Source organism: Cnephaeus nilssonii, assembly GCF_951640355.1.
Source record: "Cnephaeus nilssonii genome assembly, chromosome: 7".
Classification (NCBI taxonomy): domain Eukaryota; kingdom Metazoa; phylum Chordata; class Mammalia; order Chiroptera; family Vespertilionidae; genus Cnephaeus; species Cnephaeus nilssonii.
The window spans coordinates 94,689,431-94,706,941 of NC_137078.1; the positions used below are offsets into that span (position 1 = coordinate 94,689,431).

At 42.8% G+C, this 17,511-nt stretch overlaps 1 protein-coding gene across 4 annotated transcripts in view; it reads right to left on the reverse strand.

Annotated features, from left to right (window-relative positions):
* Window positions 1-296: 296 nt before the first annotated feature.
* Window positions 297-17,511, reverse strand: part of DDI2 (DNA damage inducible 1 homolog 2) — a 36,377-nt gene continuing 19,162 nt past the window's right edge. Inside the window, exons 6-10 of one of the 4 annotated variants that reach the window (XM_079777244.1) lie at window positions 14,837-14,965; window positions 9,553-9,656; window positions 7,199-7,391; window positions 4,771-4,833; window positions 2,302-2,440 (exon numbers count right to left, since the gene is read on the reverse strand). In XM_079777244.1, the coding sequence (XP_079633370.1) occupies window positions 4,817-4,833; window positions 7,199-7,391; window positions 9,553-9,656; window positions 14,837-14,965 (443 nt within the window). In that variant the 3' untranslated portion in view covers window positions 2,302-2,440; window positions 4,771-4,816. The other 3 variants (XM_079777241.1, XM_079777242.1, XM_079777243.1) reach the window with 3 other exon arrangements.

Below are 17,511 nucleotides of genomic sequence, written 5' to 3' on the forward strand. Positions count from 1 at the left end.
TTCAGCCCTTTAAAATGTCAAATCCTAACCACAAACCACGCCAGGCAATATTATTCAATTATTCTTCAATTTTCCTGTTATAGCTGATGAGTCATAATACATAGAGCACTGAGTAGAATTCCGAACACCCAAACTATGTGATCAAAAGTTTGTAAGTTGACAATGGAACCAACAAGCCATACCTTGCCTGTGGCACAGACACAGCCAAAGTGTGAACTTGAGCTGCTCTCAGCTGCATGGGTGGTGGGATTTCTCAGGGCTTCTGCTTCTCAAAGACTCACTCTCATTCTAAAATGGTATGCTAAACACAAAGCCATCAATTTTATTCCAGAATACATCATCTTAATGAGAATAAAACGCTTTTGTATACATATATGCCATTACATTTAAAAAGGCCCAAATTTTAACAAATAGACAAATTCATCAGACAAGAGATCATAAATTACTTTGGCTGAAAAAAAAATCTTAAAAAAAAATCTGGCTCAACATTCTGCTTGCAGGTTTCTACTAGTACATATACTGTATATGTGGTGAATGTGTGTATGTGTGTATAATAGCTTTTTCTCCCAAGGGAATGGAGTATGGTCTAGCCCACTTTTCCATGGTTACGTAGGAACTACAATGTTCTTTGCTAGCAAAATAAGAAGTGCAAGGTCTGCATTTCCACCAACTTGCTGCAAAGCCCCAAGAGCTTCCTGCAAAGTGAAGCCGGCATGGAGAATCCGGTCAATGTCTGCAGCAGGAAAAAGCAATGGGGGAAGAATGGAGGGACTTGAGGATGGAGAGCTGGTAGGTGGCTCAACTTCAACAAGTGGCCCTGCAGCTTCAGGACAGACGTCTTCTCTGGTCTCAGGCCCATCTGTCACTGGATTGTGTGTGTCCTGACCCAAACCTTTAACCAATATGAAATCCGATGACAAGGACTTAGTTTGCTCCGAAGTCTGATTGAGTGCATCCTCCTCACCTGCTAGAAGTTTTGGTGAAATTTCTACACCTAAGGTGCAGTGTAATTGATTAGACGTTTTAGCTGAGGCTAGAATGACAGAACTGTTCTCATTTACTGATTCTGTAGACTGGGGGGCACCTTCCGAGTCAGTTACTAGGCCATCAGCTGGACCCCTGAAGTTAATATCTTCTACATCTTCCATTCCAGTGCCAGCTGAAGTGTCTACTAATTTTTCTGTCTGTACTGAAACAGATGTGGCCTGATGAAAGGAGACCTGTGAACACTGTTCACTCTGGATCCATCTTTCAGAAAGGACCCCCAGACTTGTTTGGCCCTCAGTTACTGTTTCTGATTGACAGATACTTTCTTCAGATGTAATTTCTGAAGCTGGTTTACTACTAGTGACCAGAAGTCCTTGAAGTTCCTTCAAGGCTGCTGTGATGGAGGAGCAAGATTCCTCTGCCGACTCCACAGAGGGCTGACAACTGCCACAGAGACTTACGGCGGGGGAGCAATTCCCACAGCCTTCATTTGTTCCAGACATTTCCACATTACTTTCTGGGAGCTGTAAATTCTGAGTGGAAATGGAACTACTCAAGATTTCAGACGAAGGGTTGCATTTTGATGTTTCCATTTCCATCAAGGGGTTATCGGAGGTGAGATCAGATGCACTGACGCTCTTGACATTGGCATTCTGACCGCCTGCCAAACTAAGCACAGCGAGTGGGGGCTGTTCAACTACATCTACTTCCATAAGTGTCTCTGAACTGGAGCAGTCAGAGCACCCTGAGGGCAGACTGTTCTGTACACCTGGGAGGTCCACATCCTGCCGCAGCCCGTCTCCTTTCAGCGCAGCTTCCATATCCACACTTTCTGGTTGATTCTGTTGCCTTTCTCCAAGAAGTTCAAGGTCCCCCTTGTTACAAAGATGCTCTCGGTCACGTGGCACGTTCTGTTGTCCATTCCCTGGTTCCTCTTGCTGCCGAAGGCCATTCATCTGACTCAGAGTCTGACCTTCTGGATGCCAACCCTTTCCCCCTAGAAACCTCCGTGGTTCTTGCATCCTAGTCGCTGTGACAGACACTTCCTGTGTTGGGTGGAGAGGAGAGTTGAGGCTCTGGGTGCTTCTTTCAGCAGGAGATGGCTCCAGATTATCTGCAACAGTGGCTTCCTCGGGTGAATTCTGCCAGGGCATAGCCGGACTCCAGTCTGCTGGAGAAGCAGGACCAGAGAGATCCTGTAGAGGAAGATGCTCTTTCTTTTCAGAGGGTATCTGGAATTCAGTGGTAGCCTTCGAGGCCTTCACAGCGTTCGGTGCGATGCTGTCTGGGTCACTGGGCTTGATGGGGCAGACTGAAGCAGAGACAGAGTGAGCGAGACCCGCAGGATTACCAATCTCAGGACTCTGTCCTGAAGGACGGGCCGGATGGTTAAATCCATCTGAAGGTGGTAACGATGACATTCCCAGTGAGGTAGTTTCTTCACCACTTTTCTCTATATGGAACAAAAGGGAGAGGAAAAGAGATCAGCAGGTTATGAAGACCACTAAATTACCAGAGGATACAAATAAACACGACAGGACAGGTCCTTAAACTTGGGTTTGCTTATATTCACAAACTTGCACAAGAACCATTCCCACTGTGGTAGACAATTTAACATCACAGCATGAAAATAAGAGGTAGGAATGTTCTTAATAAGAGATGCATACTGCATTCCGTATTTTAAGTATCATTAATAAACATACATGATGGCTGGTTTGTGCTCAAGACTGAAGGCCATTTCAGTACCTTTAATCTTAGTGAGTTCAGAACCCTGGATACTTTCCCCAGTGTGTTCTCCACCACTTGTCCTAAAATCACTGGGATGTTTGCTAAGCACGCAGATTCTGGAACACTTTCTTGGGAGGTTATAAATGAGAAGTCTAAACCAGGCATATCATCTGGGTCAGAGCAGGAATTATAAAGAGAAAGAAGAATGTAATGCTTGGGGATCTCCAGAAGACAGAAAAGTAAACATTCTATTTATTTCTATCCAAACTTCCCCAAAATAACAATAAAACTATGTGAGCGTTGACTGGGAGAACAAAAGTAAAGCTAAAGACCAAACAGATTAAGTCCCAATCATCATGTTACCAAATAAAAAGATTATCACTTACTTTTATCACAGGAACATAGTAGAACTAAGTAAGAACATTGAAGTATGTTAAGGGCAAGGGAGTAGGGGTGGAGGTAGTTCGGGCAGTGGAGGGAGATAGTTTTCAATAGGCAATGACGATAGACCCACAGTAGCTTTCTGACCAGTCCCACAAGATGGCAGGGTTAAACATGACCTCAGTGTAAGCATGCTGTCATGAAACATAGGTTCCAACTCTCTGTTTGCCACTGATAGGTTAAAAACTGTCTTCTATGCAGTTATCACACAATCTTCAAAAGTCAAAGGCTGGCAACAAAATGACTTCACAATACAATCTATTAGGGCAGATACAACTCAGTTGCTTCAAGCTCAACGTTATAGTGTCCAACGTGGGGGCTTGATCTTGACTTAAGAAGTCTGAAGCAATGCGGTTCCAGTTCAAATGGCTCTAGATCATTCTGACACAACACTGGTTAACAGCACGAGACGATGAAGCACTATGCCAGGGAGTGACAGGCTTCTATGAAACAGTCTTACTTATAGTTTAGGGGTAAACAGGAAAACAGCATTTATCTCAGTGCAAACCATATCCCTTAGAGTCTAAAAACAGTTATTAGTTTTACTTGTCAATCTCTAAGGCTGACTCTGAAAAGATTCAATGTTGAATTACTGTGAACAGGAAAGATGCATTTAGTGAAATATCCATGCCAACAGCATGGGCTGGGGCAGAATGATAACGGTCTTCTGGCAACTGATAACAGTTTTAACAACTGGGTGAGGTCAAGGTGAACACGGCCTGAGTGTATTTTGTACTCACTATGAAAGCAGCATACAGTCCTCCTGTAGCTGAGAGAGTCAGTTTCACTGGCCTAAGTCCTAAGTGCAGGGGAGGTCTGGGTCAGTACCATCAGATAGGAGAAGATGATGAGGACAATGGATATTAAGAATAATTACACTATGCCTGCTTTTAACCCAGCCTTTAAGAAAAAGAAAGAAGAAATTAAGTCCCATGTATCTCATTACAACCAGCCTGCGAATCCCTATCAAGTCTGAGGTTGATAGTTTAAAAGACCGATTTTCCTCCTCTTGATACATCCGCCAATATGCTCAGGCTGACAACGGCCACGTTTACACTGCAGGGAAAGAGAGGGAGGGTGGGGAAATCGGTCCGGCCAGGGAGAGGCAAAAGCAGGGTCTCAGCTCTTACTGCCGGGAGTATAAAACGCCAGTCCCACCTTTAACTGACTCTGTGACCCTGCACAAGTCACCTGGCCTGTTTCCATCGCTTCTTCAACAGAATGAAAATTTCTACCGCTCTATAGCTCCAGGTGGCTGTGTGCAGTCATGTGCAAAAAGAACTGCCAGTTTTTCAGGTCTATAAAATCCCTAACAGACTAGTTATCCAACGAAGGGCTGGGAGGCTGACATTCTTCATTTGACAGTCACAATGGTCAGTCAGATGGACATCGCTTTTCTGGGATTTCCCCCTTGGACTGTTCTAATAATTGATAAAATTTTAAATAAGAAATTATGTTTAGATGTGTATGTATGCTAACATATAAACACATACAGGCTAGTTGTAACCAGATTAAACAAGGTGAAATGGTGAATGACGGACGCTAAATTCCGAAACTGCTGCAGATATAGACCACAGACGACTGATGGAAGGCTTAGGCAGTGTCTATAAATACCTGGTCTGGGGCCCACTCCAGCTGCAGCACACACACACTACATGCATCATGGCTTCTGACGCTCTGTTTGAATTAGGAAACAGACAAGCAAACTTGGGTTAACAATGCAAACCACACAGCATGCGGGGTTACAGTCTCCATTCCTTGGCCATCTTTAACCTCAGGAACTGGCAGTCAATGCTGGGGAATGTTTCTGTAGTTTGGACATCAAAAGAATTCTCCCACAATACATAAAGTAATGCGTCAACTTCAACAGATTTTTAATAGAACTTGGAAAGAATTAATTTACACACAGAAAATTCATGGGCAAACACGTCGGACAGGTGAAAAGAGGTAGGCCCATGCACAGAATTACGTGACATGGACATCCTCTATGGAGTACAGGGTAAGTGAACACACATAACGTCACTTTCCAAATTCCTTTCTCAGTTGAGACTTATTTTTAGAAGAAATACAAACCAAACATGATTATCTAGCTTGACTTAACTTCTTTATCTTTTAATCAGTTTGTAGAAAACAGATCAAATACAGCTCTTATTCTGAATTATTTTTTCAACTAGTAGAAAAGATAGATACTTTGGTAATGAGTGCCACCAAAGAAGCAGTTTTTAGCAAAAATAATTTCACCTTTTATGTCCAGAGTTTTGACTTTGATGATACTGGGAAGTCCCAAACAAATAGAACCTCATGTTGTAGAATTACCTCATTACTTAAACATTACACACAGCACAAGCCAATACGCATCAGCAACAAAAGGTCACATGGGTAAAGAGCCATTTCCTTTTAATCATTTAAAGTGGATACATCTTCACTATGTCTGAAAACATCTGTGGTTTCTATTTTAATCTCCTAAGCTTTTTAATAAAAGGTAATTACCCAAAGAGGGTAACTGTTATTAGTTTAGATAGCACTGCTACCATCAGCTACTGTTTCTTAAATAAAAGCACCAAAACCATGGGGAGGAAAATAGAGGTTTCACAAAATGTTAATATATTCTAGTTTATTAACACAGAGTATTATGACTAAGCTGACAAGTTACTAAGAAAATGTGAAACATTCTAAGTAGGTATGTCAACCTCATTCAATTTTGCCTTGCAGGTAAGATTAAAATTGAATTTGCCCTGGCTGGGTGGCCTAGTGGCCTAGTTGGTTAGTGTTATCCTGTACACCAAAAGGTTGTGTGGGTTGATTCTGGGTCAGGGCACATACTCAGGTCTCGGGTTCAATCCCCAGGAGGGGTGCATAGGGGACAAAACTGATCAATGTTTCACTTTCACATTGATTTCTCTCACTCTCTCTCAAATCAATAAAAACATTTCCTTGGGTGAGGATAAAAACAAAACTTATTTTTTTTCTCTGTATGGTTGCTTAAAATCCTCCCTTTCCTACAAAATACTTAAGTCACATTTAAAACTGTAGTCTGTATGTAAATCTGAACTATAAGGCAGTGGAGTAGACTGTGAACAAGGCCAGCTCAGAAGTCTCCATCTGCTACACATGTCCATTCAAGGGAGGTTCAAGGCTGACCCACTGGGTGTTCTCCAGTAACAGACACTGGCAAAATCTGCCTTTTAAAGCTCTTATCTTTTTTGTCTTTAGAAGAAAGCTAGTCCCTGAACTTGTAGATCCAATATACTTCACCATATTGAAAAATGCAACATGTGATACTAGTCACTGATGAATAATTACAACTCAAGACTTTAAAATAACCCAAAGTTAAAAGTTAATTCTCTTCAGCTTCTAGAAAATGCACCCCAGTCTATTACTCATGGGTTTCAGCAAAACCATGCCCCTCCATTTTACCCAGAAACTTGGCTTGGACTTTAGGTTGAAATGGGCTACAACAATTCAGACTTAGGAAAAAACACACATATTAGGTGACTTCATTTCAATAGCTCACATCCTGTTCTAACTGGCTCACTACTGTGACCTCATTAACAGCATAATCCTATATGCTGACTAGCGCTCAATGGTGCTTCTATTGTTGGTTCCTTTGGTGGCAGCACTTTTAGTCGATAAAAAAGGTTTGGGCTGCTTAGTCGCAGAGACAATGCCTGCGAAAATGGGCCTACAAAAAGGCAAAGAAATTTTCAGGGAAATACTGTTGGACGCAAAAGGAAGTGTCTGCTTACTGTTACAGTTTTCTTTAGGAAAAAGATACAAGGTTTTTCAGGAAGCCTAGCAAAACGTGCCTAAGCCAACAGCTCCCACTCTGCACACAGCAGTGGATTGCTGTTTCTTGGCCCTGGAAACACCACGTTTTCTGTTGTGCTGAGAGACAGAAGAAGGTGGTAAGAGGACAGAAACACATCTGACAGGACGATGAGACCGATCACGACCTGGAAAGGTCCCTACCCTCTAAAGCTCAACTTCCCTGCTCACCCGCCAGTAAAAAGGTACGTATTCAAGAGCCCGGCACTGCAAATACCTGCATCCTGTACGGACTTCTGAAGGGCTTCTGCTAATTCTCGGTCTGCAATCTCCTCCGGCCGCAGCACCTCCTCCCGCCCGGCCCCGTATGCCAACCGGGCACACTCGGGTAACTCTGCCTCGGGGAGGAAGGTGGTCTGGGAGCCTGTGGTACCGATCACGAGTACATTTTTCTTGAGGTCAATGGAACACTTAGAAGGAAGAAACCAAAGACAGATGATAGCAGATAAAACACCATGCAGGAAAATTGTGATCCTGAATTTAAAACTCATTCACAAAGAGCAACATGGACAGAGACAGAGATGGTTCCAAACAACTTTGCCTAAAAGCATTTAAACTTTAACCTAGGTGACAGTTAATTTAGAATTTGTTTAATGAAGTTTATAGCAGAATAATCTCTACAGAATACAGTTCACACTTATTTGTCTAACACAATGTATATTCATTTCTAAGTTTAAATGTAATACATGTTCATTGTGCAAATTTGGGAAAATGCCAGGCATAATCAATGGCCCCACCTTTTACAAACATGTAAGTGACTTTTTAAAATAAAACGGAGACATATTGTTTATACAGTTTTATATTTTGTTATTTTTTACACATACAGCTTATATTTAAACTCTGTACTAATGGTCTCAAAAGTGATATAAAGGTAAGGCAATCTATATAAAACTCTTTCATTCTTTGTGTATTTTTATAATTAATTAGTATAGGACAATTACATACATATATGCTTTATATCTGTAATTGGAGATACCATGGTCTGTACCATGACTAAAAAAATAAGGAAAGACAGCGACAATAAAATAGGTTTTATTTATACATGCATTCACTCATTCCTTCTACTTAAAAGTCTGCACATTGAATTTGGTATTAAAAGAATTTTAAATAGTGACATAAAAATACTGGCTAGATATAAAACCTAGTTGTGAACAATATTACTACCCAGGGGACACTAATTGCTTCTTCACTGAGAGCTGTTTATCTTTAAACAAATGATTAGGCTTTGGAGTAGAAATATAAGTATCACTGCAAATGAATACAGTGACAAGTCCCTCTCTCTGTGCTGAACAAACATTTCCATTCCCAACAGCTATGGCTTCTCCCTTAATCCTGAAGCTCTTCTTCCCAAGGATCGTTTGACCAGATACTAAGGAACCTGCTAAACTCGCACTGGCACACAACCACCACCGTGCGTTACTCACACTTCCCTACAAACCCATAAAAAAATTACTTGAGTTCTAATCAGAAACTACACATTACACAAGGGAACTGAAGCCCATTTTAAGATCAAAACAGATGGAAAGATTTAACACACTGCGGACGGATCACGAGAATTCTCGCTTCATATTACACAGTGTTTTGCAAAGTATCATACTTTAAAAAGATATCAGCTTATAAGAACACTAGAGGCCTGGTGCACATAATTTGTGCACAGGAATGGGAGGGACCCCTCAGCCCAGCCTGCACCCTCTCCAATCCGGGACCACTGGCTCCTAACTGCTCACCTGCCTGCCTGCCTGCCCGCCCCTAACTGCCCCCCCCCCCAGCCTGATCACCCCTAACTGCCTCTGCCTGCCAGCCTGGTTGCGCCTAACTGACTCCCCCCTGCTGGCCTGGTCACCCCCAACTGCCCCCCCCACCAGCCTGGTTACCCCCAACTGCCCACCCCCGCCGGCCTGGTTGCCCCTAACTGCCCCCCCTCCCCCCCCGCCAGCCTGGTCACCCACAACTGTCCCCTCTGCCAGCCTGGTCATCCCCAACTCCCCCCCCCCTGCCGGCCTGGTTGCCACCAACTGCCCCCCCCCCCCCGCTGGCCTGGTCACCCCTCACTGCCCTCCCTGCCGGCCTGGTCACCCCATGAAGCCTGCTGTTCAGACATTTGGTTGTTCCTCACTAACCTCCCGGCCGGCCTGGTCTCCCCATGCTGCCTGCTGTTCGGTCGTTACTGTGAGGGTGTCCTGACCAATTTGCATATTACCCTTTTTATTAGTATAGATGTAATAAATAACTTCAAAATGCAATGGGCATTTAATTTTAAAGCGTGCCTTGAACATTTATATAAAACATTTTTTGTACCCGTTCAACAGAAACTTATCTGGCCACTGGGTAAAGCTAGCAATAAAATTACTGTTTCGCAATGTGTTTAAGATTCAGAGAAATTTCACAAAAGATTCTATTTCTCCTTACACACCATTTCAAACCTGCATGACATTGTCATCAATTAAAGACCTTTTCAGGTTCTAAGAGCCGTGCTTCTTAGTTTTCCAGTGCACATGGCCACGGGTAGCGATGCAGGAATAACCACAGAACATACAAAAGGCCAATGCAAAAGCAAGTGAGGCTGAGTACCTGATGTCGCTTCAGCATGTCCAGTCCAAGAAGCATGTCCATGGGCTGCTCCTCAAGGATCGAGAAGGAGCACGCCAGGAAATCGCCCTCGATCTGAACCTGAGCTAAAGCACGTGAAGGAAAGACCATGTTACCGATTTTTATTCAGAAGCCCAACACAAACTTTGGAAATGTATCTTTCACTCTGTGCCTTGCTTCTCCCAATCAGTCAAAACCAAGGCAAAGCATGCAAAGAGGGGGAGTATAAAAAGAAAATCCTGTAAGACTAATAATCAGTTTAAAAGCCAATGAAGGCACCAGATGGTAAAGAGGATTAAAAAAAAAAAAAGGGGACCAATCCCTCCAATAAACCACCCACTTCCTATACACTTACAGAAGGTTTCTAAAGGGAAATAAAACCTGCACTTTAAACCCTTTAAATCAGCCTCCAAAGAGTAAACTGTTCATTGCCGCCTGTGATAATCAAGTTTCTATATGCCGAACCAGAGACAACACCAAGGCCTGTGTTTGCCTTGACTCTCTCATCAATCTCTCCCCTTACTTAATATGTAAGATTAAAAAATGTACTTTGCTATTCGTAAGTTTATCTTATAAATAGGAGTGTATGAAACATATGCACAGCATAAAGCCTGATAAAACTAACACCCACAAATCTCTTCCCCAAGTTAAGAAATAGAAACTACGAAGTTTCCGTATGTCCTACTGACACAGCTTATTCTTTGCTTCCTCCCACCCTCCCAATTATCCTGGGTTTTGTGTTAATCACTCCCGCATTTCTTATAGTTCTTACCAGCTTTGTATGATTTCTAAGCAAATTAGTTTTGTATTTTTAAACTATGACCTGCTCTTTTACTCAAAAAATATTTTGAGATACTGGTCCCTGTAGGTGCACATGACTAAGTCTTGTGTTTTACATCACTTCTTAGAGTACTGTAATGTCTAACACACCAGAACTGAGGTACGCACTCCACTCCTACGGGCCTTTCTGGGGTGCTTCGTTTCTGCTCACTTGAATACTTCTGTACTTATCTACTGCTGTGCCACGAGTTCTTCTAAGGTCCAGTCTAAGAAGGGGAATTACAGGGTTCTATTAGGCTCAACTTTGCTTGGTGATGCTGAATTGTTTCTAAAAATGTTTCCAGCAGTGCATGAAAGTTCTCATTGCTCCACATTCTCACCAACATTCAATATGATTAGATTTAAAATTTTGCTAAATGTGGCAGTAATTTTGAATTTCCCTGGTTAAAAATAAGGTTAAGCAACTTTTCATATATAGCACTTATTAACCGTATTGGTTTCCTCTGAAAGTATGTATGTAATTTTTAATATTGTCTTTCTTAGGGAGTTGGAGGATATACAAACAAACAGAGTATGTGTATATTCTGAATATGCATTATTTATTAGTCACATGCATTACTAAAATCCTTTCCTGGTTTGTGTTTGTTCACTTTTTTGTCTTTTGATAAAAGGTTCTTAATCTTAATGTGGCTGAATTTATCAAATAATTTCCTTCCTACCTTTGAAAGAACCTCTTCCCTATGCAAGATATTCTCCTACATTTTCTTCTAAAAGCTTTTTTTTCTTTCTTCTAGATGTTTCCTGCATGGTTTACCTCCTCAGTCATGGTCCCCAGGACTCTGAGAAGTTGTAGGAATATGCAGGCGCAGACCCAAGGCCCGACTTTCTCTCCAACGTTGTGGAAAGGGACTGTACGTCACGGGGCAGAGCCCTACGCTCCCCGACGCCACCTGGACAGAGCCCGGGGAGAGTGACCTCCCGGGGTGTCCACGTTGGGTAAAAGCTTTTTTTTTTAATTGTTTTTTTTTAAGTGTCTAAAGTCTTACATATGCCTCCCTTTCCCACAATTGACCCCCACAAGCCATCCCCCACCCCCTACTTCTAAAAGCTTTGACTTTGACTTACAGGGGCCAGGGCTACCCACAGCTTTTATCTGTGCAACATTGTTCCTAACTAGCAGTTTCCTCCCATGCTTAGTTCAACTTTCAGTTCCACAGTGGAATCTGAAACAGTGTAGGTCTTTTGTTTTAAATCCTCGCTGAGGATATGCTTAGAGAGAAGGGAAAGAGAAACATCATCTATTGGTTGCCTTCCGCGTGTGCCCTGACCCTCTGACCGGGGATCTAACCTGAAACCCAGGGATGTGCCCTAACCAGGAATTAAACCAGCTGAGCCACTCTGGTCGGGCACATCGAAGTCTTTAATCAACCTTGAATTGACTTTTGGGTGTGATGTAAAAAGCCCATATATAAAATCTAAAATTAGCACATCATGTCTCTCTCTCTCTCACATACATACACACACATACACACACACACACCCTCCTGGGATTTGGATATATTAACAAGCTTCTGTTGGTAAATCTCTCCTTATTGTTAAAATGTTTTCTTCATGCCGATCAGATGCAAAGTTGCAAAATAGTACAACTTGTCCACCCACAAGGAAGGACACAAGGGGCTGGTATCACTTTATCTCCTATTATCCTCTCACTGAAAACCAAGAAAAATCTGAGACGCCAGGCTCTGAAGCAACCAATTTGTGATATTCCTCCTCAATTTACATTCTGTGTGTAGGAAAGTATATGAAAGTAAGGTATTTAAATAATCCTATGCTATACAAATCAATAAAAGAAAATAAGACTAACAGACATATATTTAAAAAGAAAATAGAAACTTGACTTGCAATAAAAGAAAAGTAACTTATAATAAGAAACCACTTTATCTGCAAATTAAAGGAGTTAAAACTAACAATACTTGATTGTACAAGGACACTAGGTGAATATTCATTTATTCATTCAATTAGCAATAACCACGCCTCGGATAAACCTCATTGGCTATGATACTGCCCCTGTGCAAAGTTGAGGTGAATATTCATTCAGGGCTAGGGAAACCAGATTGGTATCAGTTAACAAGAGTCTTAAAGTATCCATAACCTTTGATTCAGTACTTACAGGAACCTTGACTAAGGAAAAACATCAGTGCACTACACAAAAATCCAATGCCATGTTACAACGACAAAATACTGGATAAAAATATATCCCAAAAGTTGACCACTAAACCTATACAACAGACTGTTACTCATTTACTTAATGATGCTTATGAAATTTTTAGTAACATTTGAGAAATGCTACGACTGTTAATTTTTCTTAAAGCAGAGGATAGCCCTAACCGGTTTGGCTCAGTGGGTAGAGCATAGGCCTGTGGACTGAAGGGTCCCAGGTTCGATTCCGATCAAGGGCATGTACCTTGGTTGTGGGCACATACCCAGTAGGGAGTGTGCGGGAGGCGGCTGATCAATGTTTCTCTCTCATTGATGTTTCTAACTCTCTATCCCTCCCCCTTCCTCCCTGTAAAAAATCAATAAAATATACAAAAACAAACAAATAAACAAAAAACAGCAGAGGATAAAATTCTATCTGCCATATGACTATCCTTTACAAGAAAAAAAACACACGGAAACAAGATCAAAAAGAGGCATGTCCAAGTGCTATTAATGGCTGATTCTCACCTAAAAGAATTTAAGATATTTTGGCTTCTTTTCACATTTCTATACTTTTGAAATACTCTGCCAGCATAAAATCACTAAGGTCAAAAATAATGAAAGAGACAAGTGAAACACAATTTTGGAAGTAGAAAGCAGATGACAGAAAGGAAAACTAAGAAGCAACCCAATTAACACCCCAGACCTCCCCAGAGGCCGATGCGCTGGTGGAAACAAGTACCTCTGAAAACAGGGGTAAAGGCAGGTCCAGAGCAGAGACTCGCTGAAGGTCTAGGCAGGCAGTTAGATCTTGGGGTCCTCTCCTGCACTCTGCTCAGCCAGGTGGCTAAGTACCTCCCTCTGCCTCAACAGCAGGCCAGAGGGGTTCTTTCTCAAGAGGGTGAAACAGAGGCTCTCATAATAGATGGGCACAGAGGAAGACAGGGACACAACACAAGCACCTAATGAAGACCCAGGGGATTGAGTGAAAGCTTACTGAGACTCAACTTCTAGATCACCCACAACCGCCATGGCTGCCCACCCGAGCAATCTTCCGAATAGCCTTTTGGTGTTCCACTCTTCAATATGAGCAGGTGCCAAGGATCACCAGACATCTGAGAAAACTATCTAAATATGAGAGACAAAAACCAACAGCACCAAAAACACCCACAAAAAAACCAAAACTTAACAGAAAGGCTGGGAGGCAAAGTTGAGGAGATCTCACCCAAGCCCCCCAGGGCACAATGAAAGAAAACAGAAAACTTCAGAACAATTCCAGGACCGGAGACCATCCTCCCTGAATAACAGACATCCGAGAGGGGGGGAAGTCATTCTCGGACTGAAAGGCACTCAGCACACTGGATGAAGAGAGAGCCATATCCAAGTACATCATCGTGAAATTTCAAAATACTGAGGTCAAATAAAAGATTCTACAACCTTCAGAAAAGGAAATCTTTCATATAAAGGATCAAGGACCAGAAGAGCAGCCAGCTTTTCCACAGCGATACTATCAAAAATTGTGAAAGAAAATGATTTCCAACTTAGCGGGACTGGTGAAATGTAGGGGAAAAAGACATGCTCTGATTTTCAAGGACTCAATTTACTACCATGCACTTTTTCTCAGGAAGTTACTGGAAGATGTGCTCTTATAAACTGAGGAGCAAAATAAAAAGAGGATGACACGGGATTCATGTAGCCCAACATCAGACCAAGGAAAAAGGAACCCTGGGGACTCAGTCAAGGGCGATTCCAAAACAGCAGCATGACGCAGCCCAGGTCCTGAAGAAGCATCTTCAATGGGATGGACTGCAGCAAGGACATTTACCCACCCAGGGAAATGTTTGGGATGAGTGACACACCAAAATCCCAATGACAAAAAGAGAGAGAGAGAGAGAGAGAGAGAGAGAGAGAGAGAGAGAGAGAGAGAGAGAGAGAGATTAATTCCAAGAAAAGGAAAAGCAATTATTTTCAATTAGATGGCTATGCTCTCAATAGTATTTATATAATCATATGAGTAAATAGCACTATAAACGTGTTTAGAAATGTGGAGGCAAGCACCAATAGAAGTCTGCTAAAATAGTTGAAAGGAATTATCTGTCAGGAGTAGAAAAGAGAGAAGTACATAGGGGACTGATGTTCTTTTTGCCACCTGCTAATATGCACATATATATATGACTTCAATCTAGAGTTTGAATTTCTGTAAGGCTTGCTGGATCAGATGTACCTGTCCAAGAGAAAAGGTTTTAAATCCACTGCTCTACCAAGCCTCCCAGTGCCTTGCACTCACCTAGATGCACCCTTCCAATGATCTTCTGGGTGCCCACTCCTTTGGCGATCCCTGCCCACCGACGATCCACCAGCCTCATTATGTTACACCTTTCCGCACAAGCTTGACTCATAATAGTCATCTGGGCACCTGGAGGCGGAGGGAAAGATCAGATAATAAAGACAAAACCCACATTATGTTAAGATTAAAAATGCAGCACTAAGAACAGGGCAAAGCAAGTATACCCCAGGCTTGTTGATTTTAGAGAGAGGAAGAGAGAAACATCAATGAGTGAACCATCAATCGTCTGCCTTCAGCACACCCCATTCTGGGGATCAAGCCTGCAACAGGGACATGTGCCTGATGGGCAACTGACCAGCCCCTTCAGGGCTACCCACAGCTTTTATCTGTGCAACATTGTTCCTACCTAGCGGTTTCCTGCCAGGCTTAGTTCAGCTTTCAGTTCCACAGTGGAATCTGAAACAGTGTAGAAACTTGACATTGAGAGGAAGAATATTTTGTTTAAATGTAATTATTAAATGATACTTAAAAACTTTACCAACAGGAAGCAAAACTACGTGAAAAGACTTCCAAAAAGTCAAAATGACTACACACAGAAATGCTCACCAAGTACTACTTTACATTCAGATGTGTTCCACAAAGCTTCTAGACACCTCGCCAAGTTATTGTCACTCCAAATTTTGGGACACTCTAATTTACCAGTTAAAAAGTACATCATATAGTCTCTCAAAAAACTGGACGTGAACTCCCTATTGTCTGCTCCAACAGTCAGACCCTCTTCCCTCTCAGGAAGCGGGCAGGGAGGGACTTTTCTCCTGCAGTGACATGTACTCGGCCACAGCTGGAGTTGGCCTGGGGAAGACACACTCCTCTAAACTTTACCTACAGTGCTCATTTCTCCCCCAGACTCTAGTTCCCACTCCTGTGTCGGACATTTCTATTTCAAAGCCAACAGGTATAAAACTGTTTCTCCACAAATAATTCTCTTTGGATTTCTCTTTCTGCCAACTGAATCGTTTTCTTGCAATAATAAAACTTAGGCATTGTTCACTTTTGACTCCTTTTAGCCTTTCCCCACTTTCAAATTCTGGTCCAATCCTGTTAACAATAAGTTCTGTGCACTTGCTGCTATTTCTGATGCTCCTTCTTCCAACCACAGCAGTGAGCCTAGCTCACACTCTACCCCCTTGCTAGTGGACCATTTCTCTGCTTTCCAAACCACTCTGGATGTATAACTGAAAGCAAGGAGCTAGTTGACCCTCAGTGGCACAAAATTCTCCAGATCTGTCACACTGCCTCTGTCTTCCTATTTACCACCTTCTTCAGATCACTTAATTCATCTGCTCGAAGATCCTCAATGGCTCCTATTCCTTGTAAGACCAACTTCAAACCACATCCAGCCTCAGACCCCCCCTCATCCAGGCCAAACCTCTTCCAGCTGCTGTAGATTGAACGTTTCATGTTGAAACCTAATCCCCGATGCAATGATACAGAGGCAGGGCCTTAGGGAGGTGATTAGCTCACTAGAGTGGAGCTCTCCTGAATAGGATTCATGCCCCTATGAGAGCCCGCCCAGAGAGCTCCCTCACCACTCCCACCACGTGAGGACCTAGGGAGAAGACTGCCATCTACGGACTAGGAATCAGACACCAACCTTCCAGCGCCTCGATCTTGGACTTCCCAGCCTCCAGAACTGAGAAATAAATGTGTTGTTTATAAGCCACCGGTTTATGGCAGCCCAAACAGACCCAGACGCCAGACTTATATTCCAAACGCTCCACACCTTGTACTTTACCAGGGGGGTGCGTTCCCTTTGCCTTTTACTCACTTTGACCCTCCGGGAGAGTGCCCCTCCCCTGCGTTCACTTTCTAGTCGTGCTGATGCTTTAAGCCCAGTTCAAGGCCAACCTCCTCCCCAACTGACTGTCCTTTCCCCACGATGTCTCCTCAAACTCAATCCCAACACTTCCTGTTTATGTTGCTCATTAAGGCTTCTCACACTACACGGGCACTGGAAGGTCTTGGCATTTGAAGGTTAGAGTCAAGAAGGCAGAGAAATAATGAAAATCAAAAAGGAAAAGGGAGTTTGGGAAGGCGATTCTTTTTATATTCCTCCCTCCCCATTTACTCCACAAAAACTAGTTACTGATGTACAGCAAGCAACCCCAGGATGGGAAGGGTCCCTTTTACTGAGCTCCTGCCTCTTTTCAAGCCTCAGCTCCAAGCCCCACTCCTCTGCCCATGGAGACAGCTCAGTTCAAATGGCCTCTCTTTTGAAGCCACACCTGAGGTGAAGCATCCCAGTCAGTGAGAATGTGGTTTCTATATTCATCCAACATGCATCTGATTTTTGCACAGTGCTTGAGTTCTGGCACCAAGCAGACCAGGGGCTGAATCCAAGATCTGCAGTTCGTGAACTCTGGACACCTGGGAGAATGACTTCCCCTCTCTGTGTCTATAGGGGTAACAGTAGAGCGCAGTTCATGGGGGACATGCTGAGGATTAAGTGAAAGTGAATCAACTGATATATATTAAGCACTTAGGTAACTTAGCATGAATTAGCATGGTGCTTATCATACAGAAAGGGTTCAATAAATACTAGTGTCAGATTAGGGTCTCCTATAGGTATTTGTCTCTCGCTCACAGGAGCCCTGTGAAGCACCAGTTAGTAAGTC